Source organism: Leptonychotes weddellii, chromosome 3 (genome assembly GCF_054177405.1).
Source record: "Leptonychotes weddellii isolate Sample4059 chromosome 3, ASM5417740v2, whole genome shotgun sequence".
Taxonomy (NCBI): Eukaryota; Metazoa; Chordata; class Mammalia; order Carnivora; family Phocidae; genus Leptonychotes; species Leptonychotes weddellii.
This window is the reverse complement of record NC_138371.1, coordinates 30,373,393-30,388,621: the sequence shown is the minus strand read 5'-3', so window position 1 is coordinate 30,388,621 and position 15,229 is coordinate 30,373,393. Positions and strand designations below refer to the sequence as shown.

The window sequence follows — 15,229 nt, the reverse complement described above, 5'->3', positions numbered from 1 at the left end:
AAAAGGTTGCACAATGTTCTGTACCCTGTTTTTTTCCCTTGGCAACATATGTAGAGGTTCCTCCTCTCTGTACACGGAAATCTCAGCTATATTATTCCAATCTGGCTTAATTTCCCCGGCTGCAAGACAAAGAAAGACTATAGTTTGTCTCGAAGGCTGGTGAATTTATCACGTTTATACTTCTCAGGGGAGTGAGAAGCTGGATTAAGGGAGGGGCATTGCCAGGTTCGCAAAAAGCGAAGCGGCGCCGCTTTGATCAGACAGCTAGCTGCGGGCTTGGTTGGCTCTACGTCTCAGCCATGGGTTCTGAAGCCACGTCGCACCCCGCAGCACCTGGCATCAGATTCACAAGAAGACACAGTGTCGTTTGTCCTCTGCAAGCAGCAGTTTTTAAATACCCATGTCGGGTTTTGTTTTGTTTTAAAAATTTTCTCCAGGTGCCAAAGGCTTTGAAATTACCCCCTCTCTCAGAAGAACAGCCCAGAGTCCTGGACCCCCTGAGGAGTGAACCTCCAGCAGAGCTCTTCACCTTCCCAGTGGAGATTCATTTCCACACCCAACAGCCCCCAAAAGAAAAACTACTTGGAAGAGGTAGGTCCCTTATGTTTGGGTGTTCCTCATGGAACACAGGCAGGCCGGTAAGAACTGGGATGGGGGTCTCCCTAATGTAACCCTCTCCTAAATCATGGTTGATCCTCCCCGGGGCTATCCCCTTCAGAGAATGATTTTTAAAGGAAGAAAAAGGGTCAAATCTAGAAGAAGGTGTCTTCTGGTCATATTCATATGTCCCCATATGGTAGCAAAGATGGCCTCCTGCAATTTCATGCTAACCTCTTACCTGTTAATCGGACTAGAAAGGATAAGCCCCTTAAAAGCTCTTGTAAAAGTACCAGAATTGCCTCTCATTGGCCAGGCGTGGGTTGTATGCCCAACCTGGACCCAGTCACCACAGCTCAGACAGTGAGGAGCTCAATAGCTAGGCTTCAGTTGCATGCCTAGCCCCAGAGTCAGGGAATAGACACAGCTCCACCCAAACCACATACGTGAGCAGGGGAGAGATGGGCCTCCAAAAGAAGAGACAACTGGCAAAAACCACAGACATCTACAAAACTTGTCTTTCTCCTTGTCTCCTAGCAGCTCCACACCCTGAGCCAGGACCAGAAACAGAAGAAAAGGCCAGGCCTTTATGGAAACCTCCCCTGAAGCATGCATCCTTAGAAAAGCCAAGGGAGTTAACCGTGCATCTCCCAATGGACACAGGCAGGGACATGCTCTCACATCAAGGTAGCTATTCATTCCCTCCAGCACCCCACAGGACTCTCACCCCGAAGGGAAGCAAGGCAAGATGCACAAGAGTCCTCAGCCATGAAAAAGGAGGCTGGAAGGGAGGCTAGCTCATCCCCTGCCCCTTGAAGATGACTTAGTTCAGGTAGCACTTGCCTTAGCCAAAGTGCTATAATGAAACCAATTCAGTGTCTAGCTCATGCAGCTTACTCACTGAATCATCCCCCTACTCATAGTTTCTGGTTGTAGATATAAAACAGCACCCAACCTACTGAACATTTCTGCACGCTTTATAGTCTATCCTATGTGTTTAACCAATGAAATTTCATTTCTAATCAATTTAGGAATGCGTATTTATTCATTAAAAGTCATAATATCAATGAAAGACTTCACTCCAATTTTTCAAAACATCACATGGACATTTGAAACTATACACATGAGTGTATCTAAATGTATTTGTTATGTGTTGATAGGCTGGAAATAATGCATCATATTTTGAAAGCCCCTCATTTTCAGAAAACTGAACCTCCTTTCCAAAGGGCAGAATGACTATATGACAAATGCTAAGTGATCTCTGACTAGTGGTAATCAGAAGTAGAAAGATGAGCATTCATATTTATGGAGTTCTCCTTCTGTGCCAGGCACCATCCTCAGTTTATCTCACTTACTCCTCACAACAACCCTAACCTCATTTCACAGATCACAAAACTGAAGCTCTGGGGCGCCTGGGTGGCTCAGTCCGTTAAGCATCTGCCTTCAGCTCAGGGTCCTGGGATGGAGTCCCACGTCAGGCTCCCTGCTCAGCGGGGAGTCTGCTTCTCCCTCTGCTTGCAACTCCCCCTGCTTGTGCTCTTTCTCTCTCTCAAATAAATAGATAAAATCTTCAAAAAAAAAAAAGAAAGAAAGAAAAAGAAACTGAAGCCCTGACAGATAAGTAATATGTTTGAGGTCACACAAATACAAGTGGCCTAGCTGGGACTGGAGCTCAGGACTTCTGGGGCCAGAATCCGTCCTCCCACCCATTACACTATACTGTCTTTCAGAATAAACAAAACAATGAGCCCAGGTCAGGATGTTCTTGAAATGTTTCAGTTTTGAGAGCTTCCTTTGATTATTGGAGCAGGGGCTTGTTTACTCTTTCTCTTAAGTGAGAGTTAACATCCTAAAGACTCTGAAGTTTCCTTAAAAAAAACCAAACAAACAATTATGGGCAAGGGTCCTCTGTGTGCAAACAGTTGTAGGAAAGCAGCTTTCTATCTGTGCACCACAACGTCCAGTGCTCGGCCTGAGCCACTGGGATCAATGGCAACAAATGAATTTCATCTTTGGTATCCTCACTTCACACGGCTCTCCACCTGTTTTGAGCTGCCATGTCCACCAAGGGTCTAGAGCTTGTCCATCCTCTGCCACCTCTAGAGCTTGTCCATCCTCTTCCCCAAGGGGAAGCTGGTCTAAGAAGTCCCTAATACCTTGGTGTTAGCTAGTTCAGTATGTGACCCAACTTAGTGGTAGATGCATAAAGAAGAGTCTAAAGAGGCAAGATTTGCATGGCAATCTTTCTTACAAAGATTCCTGGGACAGGTGCCTGGGTGACAGTCAGTTAAGCGTATGACTCTTGGTTTCAGCTCAGGTCCTGATCTCAGGGTCCTAACAGCCCCATGTCAGGTTCCTCCCAAGCATGGAGTCTGCTTGACACTTTCTCTCCCTCTCCCTCTTCCCCTCTCCTTCCCCTCCACCTAAAATGAATAAATAAATCTTTATTTTTTTTAAGATTTTATTTACCTAAGAGAGAGGACATGAGAGAGAGAGATCACGAGCAGAGAGCCCGATGCAGGACTGGATCCCAGGACCCCACGATCATGACCTGAGCCGAAGGCAGACACTTAACTGACTGAGCCACCCAGGTGCCCCAATAAATAAAACTTAAACAAAAAAAGAAGATTCCTGGGGCAAGGGTGTTTAAAGCTACTAAGCAGGATTGTCCCATTGCCAGAGGTTGCATGTACCCATTTACTTGCTTAGCCCTAGATTATCTCACCTCTAATATCATAGAAATAAAGCCAGATTTTATATATGCACATATGCCATACATATTTTATTGCTGAACCATTGAGATTAAATTGCAGACTTTGTATATTTCTTCCCTTATCAGCACATATCTCCTAAGAGCACTGATTTTCTCCCATAACCACCATACTCAAGAAAACTTATTTTTAATATATAGTCCATATTCAAATTTTCATAATTATACCAATAATGTTCCTTGTAGTTTTTCGTCCCAGTCAATCCAGAATTCTACTCAGGATCATGTATTGTATTTAATTGTCCCATGTCTTTAGAATCTTGTTTTTCATGACATCAACATTTTTGAAGAAGAGAGGCCAGTTGCTTTTCAGAATTATGCTCGATTTTGATTTGTCTGTTTCCTTGTGATTAGATTCAGATCCAACATTTTTGGCAAGAACAGTATGTAGGTCATGATACGTCTTTCTCAGCATATCACATCAAGAGATAAGAAATATCCCTTCATATTTATTCCATTTGTTATCAATTGTTTCATTACAGGGGATGTTAAAATTCATTATTTATTTAAAGGTGGTGTCTACTAGATTTCCCCATTGTAAAGAGACCTTTTCCCTTTGAAATAAATAAGTAGCCTGGCACACTTTGCAATTATGTGTGAAGCCAGCTTTTAAACACAACAGCAACAGTGTGTTGAATATAAAATAAAGACCACTCTCTGAGATTAAGACAAGGTCTCCATCACTTGGATGACTGGGTTTCACTCTTCCTAGAGTAGTCCCTACTGATTTTGAAAAAGAACTGGAGAAAGGGAACAGAGGTGGAGGGCAGGATGTGCTTTGTGGAGCATTATCATCAATCCCATTACCCTCTAACTAGCATCTGGAAGGTGCTACTTTGTACTTTATGACCTTGAGGAGCCATGTGATCATTGGTTCTGCTTAGAAAAATTGCTTTGTGGTTGGATCTGTAGCCAACAATCCCATGAGCTCTAAAGCTGGTTGGAGTCTCTCTAGTTTGAGCCTTTGTTTTGGGGGCTAGAAGGCTCTCATAGCCTCTCTAGTCCTTTTTCTCTCTCAGGAGCCCATCACCAAGATGACAACAACAACCACTGTTCAAGTCGTCCCAGTTCTTGGAAGCTCCCCAACTGAAGGACCACTGTTCTAGCCACGTTGGCCTCCATGGGTGGTGGGAGGGAGTCACTTGGCCTCCACTCCTTAGCAAGGCTAGAAAGAGGGACAAATTTGAAGAATGAGTGGAATAAACCAGCCTCAGCACAAGGAGCCATCAACCAAGTCAGAAAAAGAGGTTCTCTCTCCTTCTTGCTGATTCAGAAGTTTTCTCACTTGTGTTTTTTCTCCTTTTGCTTTGGAAGATGGTGATGCCCCACCCCAGAAGGTGACCCCACCATTGTCCCTGATTAAAGGAAGAAAAAGTCCAGAGAGCCAGAGGGGCCTGGATAGTCCCAGGACATCAAGCTGCAGCAGCTCCATAGGCCCCTTGGATGTGAGAAGGGCCAGGGGGGCACTCCCAGCAGAAGGACAAGGTAATCACTCCTGGGGTGATTGTTCCTCCCTCCCCCCTCCTCAACTTGTCTGTGGCTCTGGGATCATTTTAATCATCTGCCAGGGCCACACAGCAGCTGTGATGTAAGCTGTCTGAAAGCCACCCCATTGAAAAGGGGGAAATCAGCAGTGTTTCCAACAATGTCTGGGATTAATGTTCACCACGAATATTCCCAAAAGAGTCAGTACATGTTTTAAGGGTTTGCTGCACCAACACGCACTGCCAAGCTGTTCTGTGCTCTCCTCACTCCTGGCAGCAGTGTGTGATGACACAGCTCCCTATGCTCATCAGGGAGACACGCTCCTGGATTTACCAAGCATACTCAACACCCTCCCTGGGGCAAAGGAGCCTGCTGACATGACCCTGCCAAGAGCAAGAGTCCCCGGAGAGAAGCCCCCCTCCAGCCCCGTGCAGAGCCTGAGGCCTGTCCACAGAGAGAGAAGGACTCTGGATTTCTCTTGAAGGGCGAGGCAAAGCAAATCCACTTCCTCTATGACTTAGGCCCACTGAAAGTTCTTATCCTTAAGAGCCAACAGTCTAGGAGGAGACTAAGATGCTTATACAAGAGCAATAATGCAGAGACAGAGCAGGAATCGCTTCCATGGGGGCTGTGATCTAAAGGCAGCTCATAAAGCATAAATTGCTTAGAGTCCAAATTACCCCCTGAAAGTCCCTTAGGGAGGTGCCGTGCTGGACACTGACAAAACCATTTTCTAGAAAGAGCAGCCACCCAGCTGTCCCTCCTTCGTGAGAGTGTGGGGCTGTTGTCTCTGGTTGAACACCAGATGAAGGAGACTGGTGTGTGTTTGGGTGCCAGACATGTGAAGAAAGGATCTCTGTTAACAGCCGAATCACACTTGGGGCTGCGAGAAACTCACACTCTGAGGGGCACGTGGGAACCGAGAGCCACAAAGACAGCGGGTATGGTATCTTTCATTTTCATCTCATGCTCACTCAGGGACAGCATGCCTCACTCTTTAAGTCTCTCCCTCTCTCCCTCCCCATCTCTCTCTCCCTCCCCCCTCCCCCAAGCATTTATAGTTGAAGCCTTGTAAGCGTAAATTAAATACATAGGTCAGTAACTCCATTATGTATTTGCAGCTTCTCTGCCACTGAAATGGTCCAAATCAAACCTCTCTCTCTCTTTCTCCAAAGACATTATTTTCACTTATAAACTATTTTGGCCCGGAACCTTTCTCTTACAACCCCCTCCCTTTTACACTTGCATGGCAGGGATCCTCTGTTAAATTTGATGCAAATGAACCAAACTTTAGCCATGGTCATGTCAGTAACAAGGGGGTTCCTAGGAGGTTGCATAGCCCAGGACCAACCACAGCAAACACATACACACACCCATACTCGGACATTTTTATAAAGGGAGAATCTGATTAGAATGAATGCCAGGGCCATGACTACGATAAGAGTGCAGCCTAAAGCCTCAAGTGTGTTGGGTAAGTGTATGTAAATGAATGTGTGTATGAGAGCACATGTGTGTATGAGGGTATGTGTAAGCTTTCACAGCTATGGGAGTTCTTGTGTATATATATATACACACAAGATATGTGTGTGTGTGTGTGTGTGATTGTGCATACATGCATACCTGAGAACACTGTGCATTTGTTGGTGTGTGTGTGTCCTTGTTCATGCATGGCACATGTGTACATGCATGCACACCTACATACGCGGTTGTGCACACATGTGTGTGTGTGTGCTTGCTCTGCATATATATGTGTGTGCACACCTCTCTATAAATGTGTGTGAGTTTCTCTGCGTGTGTGTGTGTATGTCATGCCTCCGTATATGTGTGTCCGTGTCTGTGTCCTTACAAGCATCCACTGTGGATGGTGGCCAGCTCTACTCCTGAGCCCTTTGCTTCAGTGACTTGGAAGGTAAAGTTATAGAAACACCTTCAATACTTCTAAGCAACAGAGGGAAATACAGCTTCCTTCTCCTCACTGGCCTCGGGACCCTGGAGTCACAAAGCAGTCCCAGCATTGGTCCATAGGGTGTGGTTGTCCTGCAGAATGCTGCATAGAGACACATGGTGCAAAGAGGAAGCAGAGGCTGGAGTCACCAAGCCTTGTGCCCAGGGGCTGGGCTACACGCCCCCAGCACAAGGGGCTCCTCACCAGCCTCGCCGTGCCTAGGTAGGGCTGCTTGAGTCCAGAGGGGCCTCTTCACCAGACTCTCACAAAGACATGACATAGGCTAGTGGGGCCCCACGCTGTTCATCTCACACTGATGTCGAGGGCAGGGCCTACATGACGGCCTTGCTCTGCTGAACCCCAGGAGTAGGGCTGGGCCTGCACTCTGGCAAGCACCTGAGCACACTGGCATCTACCTGCTGGGGATTTGGGGAGCCTCCCCTGCACTGGTATTAACACTAGTCATGCTTGTGCTTATTTTCAAGAAGATTCCAGAGACCCCACACTGGGACACTTCTTGCCAGGTCCAGATGGAGAAAACATCTGCCTGTTCCTCCCCAGGCCTACTGAAACCAAGGAGCCTCTTTCAGGTACAGGTAAGATGATACCTCCCAGGCCTGCCTCACTTTTATATGGGAATATTTTACCTGTAGCTTCCAAAACTTCCCAGCAGCAGAGACATCATTAAAAACAGATGCAAGTCAGCCAGTTTCTCCCTCTCACTGACACAGAGGTGCTTCTGTAGCTCAGACACAATAACCCAATGTTTGCATGACAAGTTTGCTCTTGCTGGAGCATCTGGACAGGGAAGTTCCTGTGGAATGGCTTGGAGGAGGTCTAATGTGCTCTGTTGAGGCCTTGATGAGAATGATAAGCCCTTTTGGTAATTGCCCAAACTAAACACTGCCTTTTCTCTTGTTTCCAACCACCCTCCAGAGATGGAGATGGCTAATTGGTAATCCAATCAGGTATCCTTGTTATATGCATCAGTTCATTGCTGCGAATCATCTGGCTTCTGACAGATATCAAGACAGTTTCCAAAAACCCTTCTGGCATGATACATTTTTGGAGAAGAGATGCTGGCTCTGGGCAATAGCCATTTTGCAAAGGGGGAAAAAAAAAAGTGAAGTCAGAGGGTGATGAGTATCAACCACCCAGGAACCATCATGCTGTATATGCACGAGACGTATGCCCAGCAGGCCTCTTGATGAGGGAGATTAAAATCTGCACTCATTTGGTGGGTTATGTCACCACTGGCTTAATAAAAAGAGCATGGATTCAAAGCCAGGAAATTTGAGTAGCCCTGGCTTGTCCTCTGCATCCATCTATGTGTCAGATGACTCTGGGTCAGTCCCTCCCAATGTCCAAGGTTCCTCATCCCATCCAAAATGAGAGGATCAACTCCTCCACCGCCAGCAGCTGGGAAGGCTCTTGACCATTGCTACAGTTTACGTGTTATGTCTATTCCTATGGAAGTAGCTGCCTAGTACGTGGGTTTCCAGAAACTAGAATGCATTAGGTTCCAAATTCAGTGTCACCACCACTTGGGTTATCTCATGATATAAATATAAAAATAACTTGGTTCTGACTTGGTGGAAGTGGGATTTGGACAGGTGGAGGCCACTGCTAGTGTGACACAGCTGGGCTAACAACTGGAGAAAATATGATTCTGTTCACCTGCTGCGCATTTGTCTACTCTGTTCCAGGAGAAATAACCCCCCTTCTGGCAAAGCAATAGTCAGACGCAGAAATAGGAAATATTCAGGCTCTAAGTTGGTTGTCACATTGTCAAGTGGATGTTTCAGTGATTTTGGTGTTCCCAGCACCTAACACAGTCCCTGAAACATACATAGCAGGATCACAATCGATTTTCAATGAAAAAATCTTTCAACGGGGGCGCCTGGGTGGCTCAGTCGGTTAAATGTCTACCTTCGGCTCAGGTCATGATCCCGGGGTCCTGGGATCGAGCCCCGCATCGGGCTCCCTGCTCAGCGGGAAGCCTGCTTCTCCCTCTCCCACTCCCCCTGCTTGTGTTCCCTCTCTTTCTGTGTCTCTCTCTGTCAAATAAATAAACAAAATCTTAAAAAGAAAGAAAAAATCTTTCAACGATTTCCACACTAAAGGAAGAAAGAGAAAAATGAAACTTCTGATGAATAAATGGAGACTTGCCTGCCATCTTGTGCTAGTCCCATGAACAGTGTATTTAATGCTATTTGCCTCTCAAACCTAAAGGCAGTCACTGAAAGCTTATTGAAGGTGTGAATCCATCAGTCAACCAGTCAGTCAGTCAGTCAGTCAGTCACTGGCCTCTCCCCAGTCTTTCCTCCACATACAATTAGTGGATCTTCCGTCTTGATGGTGATTGGCATTTGCCCTGGAAGTCGAGGCAGGACCTGAAACCCATATTCCCTACAGGGGCCTATAGGCCATATCTAGCCTTCAAAGACTGTCTTTGAGTGGGAAAGCTTTGTTGCTGTTTTGTTTCATATTGAGAAGCAGTATACTGAAAAAAATGTTCAACTCTTCCAAAGGATTTGCTCCAGTTACACCAAACTCTTTGTAGCTCAGTTTGTTCAGATCCATCCCGATCATCCTCCCCACCCTACCTTTCAGTCTTGTCTCCCATCACATTGGGGTCCACTCTTTTCTCTTCTTTCTAATGGCTCAAGTGTTCAGGCTTCCTTCTCTTACCTTCCAGCCTTTTCCCAATTGCCCACAGATATTGAGGATGGTTTTAAGCTCCAGGCAAGGACTCATCTTTTCTGGGACAGTTTCCTTAGTAAATCCACCTCCTCTCATACAACTGCCTCAGCCCATTCCTCTCTCTCTATCCCACTTTTGTGATCCTTGTTTTTATCTGCATCTGTTTTCTGTTTAGTTCCCAAATATTACATGAGTCCTAGAGAGCCTCTTATCTGTATCATATGTCCAAGAAATGTTTGTCAATTGACTGAATACCGCAGGTGCCACAAAGGAAAGTTCTTTGGGGATCACAGATGGGTATTTTTTTAATTTAAAAAGTCTTGAGTAAAGGAGACAATATGATCTGTCTGATCTTTCTGAGACTTTCAGACTCTGTCAACATTTATTTGGAAATAAATTCTCAGGCAATTAGATCATGATATCTTACTTTCAGAGAGCCTAGAGAAATGAATATAAACCTTCAGAAGAAAAAAAAAAAGATGCAAAGGCTAGAGCTGGAATTTGACCCTCTTGGTCATGTTGGGATATTGCAACACTTAGAAAATTCAAAGGCTTAAGAAAGGAAAACTTCACTTGGAAGGATACAAGTCAAAGCAGTGGATATGCGCTCTGCATTGCTTATCCTTGAGTCATACCCTTCACCTATCTTCCCAGTCACAGTGGCCACAAGAGAAGTTTTCTTTCAGAAGTTTTTTTATTCAGAAGTGTCTTATTGCGGGGTGCCTGGGCGGCTCAGTCAGTTGAGCGTCTGACTCTTGATTTTGACTCAGGTCATGATCTCAGGGTCTTGGGATCAAGCCCCATGGGGCTCTGCGCCCAGTGGGGAGTCTCCTTCAGGATTCTCTCTCTCTCCCTCTGCCCCTCCCCCAGCATGCGCATGTTCTCTCTCACTCTTGCTCTCTCGAATAAATAAATAAATCTAAAAAAGTGTTTTATTGCAAGAAGTTCACAGATGTCTGTTCCGGTGATTCAGGTTGGGACTTCAGGTCTCACATAAATTTAAATTCTTGATCTCTTTCACAGTTTCCAGTTAGCACTTGTTCTTGTCCTAAATGGATGTTTACTGCAAATATGTTCCTTATGCTTTGGCCATTTAATTAGCATCCTTCTCACAACTTTTTCTTGGTATGGTGGTTTTGTCCACAAATTCTTTGACACTTGTTCCTCCAAAAGGGAGAGTCTAATACTCCTTCCCTTGAGTGTAGACTGGACATAGTGGCTCACTTCTAATAAATGTAGAGTATGACAGAAGTGATTGTGTGTGGCTTCCGAGCCTGGGTCGGGAAAGACACTGCAGCTTCCTCCTTGCTCTCTCTCTCTTGGATTACTCACTCGGGGGAAAGCCAGCCAGCATGTCTGTCATGAGGCCACTCAAGCAGCCTTGTGGAGGGGTCTATATGGTGAGGCGTAACGCCTCCTGCCAGCAGCTAGAATAAACTTTCCAGGTTTATGCGTGAGCCAACTCGAGAGGAGATGCTGCAGCCCCAGTGAAACCCTCAGATGACTGTGTCCCACCTGTCATCGTGACTGAAGCCTCACGAGAAGCTCTGCAGCAGAATCCCACACCAAAGCCGCTTCCAGATTCCCACAGAAACTGAGTGAGATATAATAAAGGTTTATTGTTCTAGGGTCACTAGATTTGGGGGTAATTAGTTTCGGTAATAGATCATATACTTCATGTCACTTCCTGGTGCTCTGCAATTTGGTAAACAGAAAGATGAAGGGTCTAAGGATATCCCAGCTGGTCTCAAAACACTGCTTATTTGGAGGCAAACATATACTAAATGGTTGACTTTCTCTTTGTTTTCCCCATTTGGCATCTGTGATAATGCTGGTTTGGGCAACCCATGGGTAAAAGAATATGATTTTCCTTGAGTAGTCTTTCTCTTAGCAACTGTTGCCTTAAAGAAGATGCCTGGAGATTTAAAGGAGGAAAAGGCCTTTAGACAGAGTAGTGTGAGGGGTAAAAAGAAAGAACTCCAGACTAAATGTCCAAAGTCTTGAGGTTATTCTCAGCTCTGCCACCTGCGACTTCTGTGATTATGGGCAAGTGATTTCACTGCTGTGGACTTCAGCTTCCTCATATGGGGAAAGAGGAGTTGGAATGAGATCCAATCCTCCCAGCGTATGTCCCATAGAACTCCAGTTCCTCACAAGGTTAACAGGCATTATAAAAAGAACCTGAAAGTTTCTGAGGTCAAATAGGTGTGGAAGCCAGTGGGCTAAAGCTAAGCAGATTCCTTACTGCAGGATTTCACAAGGACTCTAATATGCTAATGTGAATTCCTGCTCTTTCAGATGAGGCGATGCATCATTGCCCAAACTTATTTGACCACTTAGTTCTTTATTGTTTTCTGCAAAGCATCATGTGGATCTAAATCATTTTTGGAACACACCTTGGAAAATGCTAAACTGATGTTTCTATGGTTCCTTCCAGCTGTAATGTTGTATGTTACTAAATATGCCCTTTTCCCAAGGAGACTCCCTTGGTGGGGCAGCTCTGCTGTCTGAATCCTGAAGCAGGATCTCAGCCATTCAATAACTCATGACTGTTCTTATTTTCATTTTCCAAACATCAGTTTTGAATCATAGGGTCCACAATCCATCCATCTCTGAGTGAGAAGTAGAGGAAGGTAAGAAGAAGCCAGTGTGTCAATAGGCCTTTTTGCCCCAATCCGTGTTTGTTAATAACCCATAAGAGATCATGTTGACAGTTTTAGGGATCTCAGGTCAATTGAAATAAAGGAAAACGTGACTGGATATGGTCACTTGGCACCCAGCATTTCCTTCCAGTGGGCCTTCTTGTATTGCAGAGTCTAGAAGGCTAAAAACACTTCCCAGATAACCTTTGCCATCGGGAGGTTGCATACAAATTTGGGTTCTGCCAAAGAGCTGCACTTGCAAGAGACAATGGAGGGCAGAAGCGAGGCAGAAGCTCTGGGCTGCTTATACTGGCAAGCAAGCTCATGAAGACTGTGTCAAGAGGTGGATGCAACAGCAACTTTATAAGCACCAAAGTTCTGTAGAGTAACTCCGTTCCTTTTTAAAGCATCTGGTGGTTTCCGTTCTCCACTAAGCCCTAACCGACATGCTCTCCTTACAGAAATTATGGGAGATTCCCATGAAGCTCGGCATGGGGCTAATTTGGGTCTGTCACATATACCACAGGGCAGGCTGTGATAGCCGGGCTTGTTCCTGGACTTCATAGAGAAGTAGGATTCTTTCCCTCACCACAGTGAGGCCAGCGAAGCCCCAGCAGCCCATACTGGAAGGCATTCTGATAGCCACCAGCAGAGAGCCACTAAAAAACATTAGGGAGCCTCCTTTCCTTTGACAGAAACCTCTCATGGTTCCTATAAGCACAAAGACTCCCCTACCTCACATTTGGCTGAAAATGTGTCATCACCACTTTATGCCTCCCAAAGAAGAAAAATGTCAAAAATAATAGTTCTCTCTGAATCTGCTGGGAATTCTTTTATTTTTGAGAAAAAAAAATCAGTATGAAGTGTTGAAGAATATTTAGTTCCTCTTTATTTTTTGCATATGATGGTACTTACATTTTTTACAAAGCCTGTGAAACTATGAGTTCTACCTCCCTTACGTTTGATCCAATTCAGAGAGCCTTAGAGTCGAGCGGGAATGTAGGCATGGCCGTCATCGTCGTTTAAGCAGAGGAAGTGCTTACCAAATAGACTTGCTGAGGACCCTAGTAGATAAAATGGATAAGCAGAGCTGTCTGGTTGAAGTGGGCTTGGTCTGTCTCCCCGCAACTTCTCCACAGTCCAGCTAATTCTTCCCCTCCTAAGATGACTCCCAGGCAGGAGGTCTATACAGAGCCACTGGAACTATGAGACCACAGTTTGAAAAGTCTCTCATTTTGTAGTTAAGGACACTGAGGCCCAGAGAAGTACGGTGATTTGCTCAAAGTCACACAGCTTCTATGTGGCAAATCTAAGGCTCAAATCCAGATTTTTCTGCCCCCACTTAGGTCAAAGCTTTTCCCACTAACTCATACTTGCCTCTAGTTACTTGTCCAGGTTTCCAGGCTTCAAGACCTAGCTGAATTCCCACCTTCATTGTGATGCCTCAGCCCACACTGATGGCTACTTTCTTAGGTTCCACTAATTCTTACTGCCTGGGCCTCTCACCAGGCACCCCATCACTTCCTTTATCTTCTTTACTTTTTTTTCTTCTTTCCTCTCCAAGATTTGAAATTCCTGTGCGTAGATCCCCTTTATCTACTTCTGAATATCCCAGAAAACAGCATGTGCATCCCTGGAACATGGCCCATAAATAAGGATTGAAACTGTGAGTAGCAGAGAATCTAATTGTTCCCCAATATCTATTCTTTCATTATTCCTTTTACTAGTAGCACCTAAGTTTAGCTGACCATATGGCTGCTGGCTAGAAATTATGTTTCCCAGCCTCCCTTGCCACCAAGCACGGCCATGTGACTAAGTTGTGGCTAATGAAACATGAAAGTGTGCAACTTTCCGGTCATTTTCTTAAAAGGATACTGCTCACCCTCCCTATTACCAAAGGAGGTCCTCTTTCCCCTTGGACTTGGCTGAGGTGATAAAATAGCTTCAACCGAGTGGAAGAGGACAATATTCTATGGGATAATGGAGCCGTAAGATACAGGAAACGTCAGTGCTCGGATAACTTCATGGAGCAAAACCACCGTAGTCCGCCCACCTACCTCTCAACTCTTATCCGAAAGAGAAATAAATGTTTATCTTTTAGATACTCTTTGTACAGCAACTTGTCATGTTTCTTAACTTTAATAATGCAACTATAATAATACCTGCCATCCTAGTTTACACTTTGTAACAATCAAACCAGATTCAGGGCGCCTGGGTGGCTCAGCCGGTTAAGTGTCTGCCTTCGGCTCAGATCATGATCCCAGAGTCCTGGGATCGAGTCCCACATCAGGCTCCTTGCTCAGCGGGGAGCCTGCTTCTCCCTCTGCCTGCCGCTCCCCCTGCTTGTGCTCTCTCTGACAAATAAATAAATAAAATCTTTAAAAAGAAAAAACAATCAAACCATATTATACTTAGGGTGCTTGGGTGGCTCAGTCGGTTGAGCTTCCGACACTTGGTTTCGGCTCAGGTCATGATCTCCGGGTCACAAGATGGAGCCCCATGTGGCTCTGCGCTCAGTGGGGAGTCTGCTTGAAGATTCTCTCCCTCTACCCTTCCCCCCTGCACTCATGCCTGTTCTGTCTCTCTCAAATAAATAAATACATAAATAAAAACAGATTATACTTGCAGTACATCTTGTTAAGTATTAAATGAAATTCTGATATAAAATATTATTGCACCTAAAAGAGAGAAGACCCATTACATATGTGCTTGACTCCTTTAGTAAAATGTGCCGAACATCTACAATATGCAAGGGACGGAGAAGGATGTTGATATTGAGAGTAATCACTCTCAGGCACAGTGCCACCTGTGTCATCTCATTCCATGAGCCCAGTAATCCCATGAAGTGAGTATTTTCATTCACACATCATAGGTGAGGACACTGAAACTCAGGAGCGTAACTCCCTTGTGCATGTTGATTTTACCCAGCAAGCAGCTAGCTTATTCATTTCCAGGCCCACCTATCCCAGAGTCTGTGCTCTTCTCATCCCACTTCCAAGGCTCAGCACCTGTGGCTACTGCCCCGCAGGGCCTCACAGACCCGGTGAGGACAAACTCACAAGCAATTCACTCCACCACAAGGCGGAA

General features: G+C 45.3%; 1 protein-coding gene across 1 annotated transcript in view; it reads left to right on the top strand.

Annotated features, from left to right (window-relative positions):
- KIAA2012 (KIAA2012 ortholog) overlaps positions 1–15,229 on the top strand; it is a 96,618-nt gene that overhangs the window by 28,823 nt on the left and 52,566 nt on the right. Inside the window, exons 8-11 of the mRNA XM_081813881.1 lie at positions 438–591; positions 1,135–1,284; positions 4,682–4,852; positions 7,283–7,393. Coding sequence (XP_081670007.1) covers positions 438–591; positions 1,135–1,284; positions 4,682–4,852; positions 7,283–7,393 — 586 coding nt within the window. The remainder of the gene's footprint in view (positions 1–437; positions 592–1,134; positions 1,285–4,681; positions 4,853–7,282; positions 7,394–15,229) is intronic.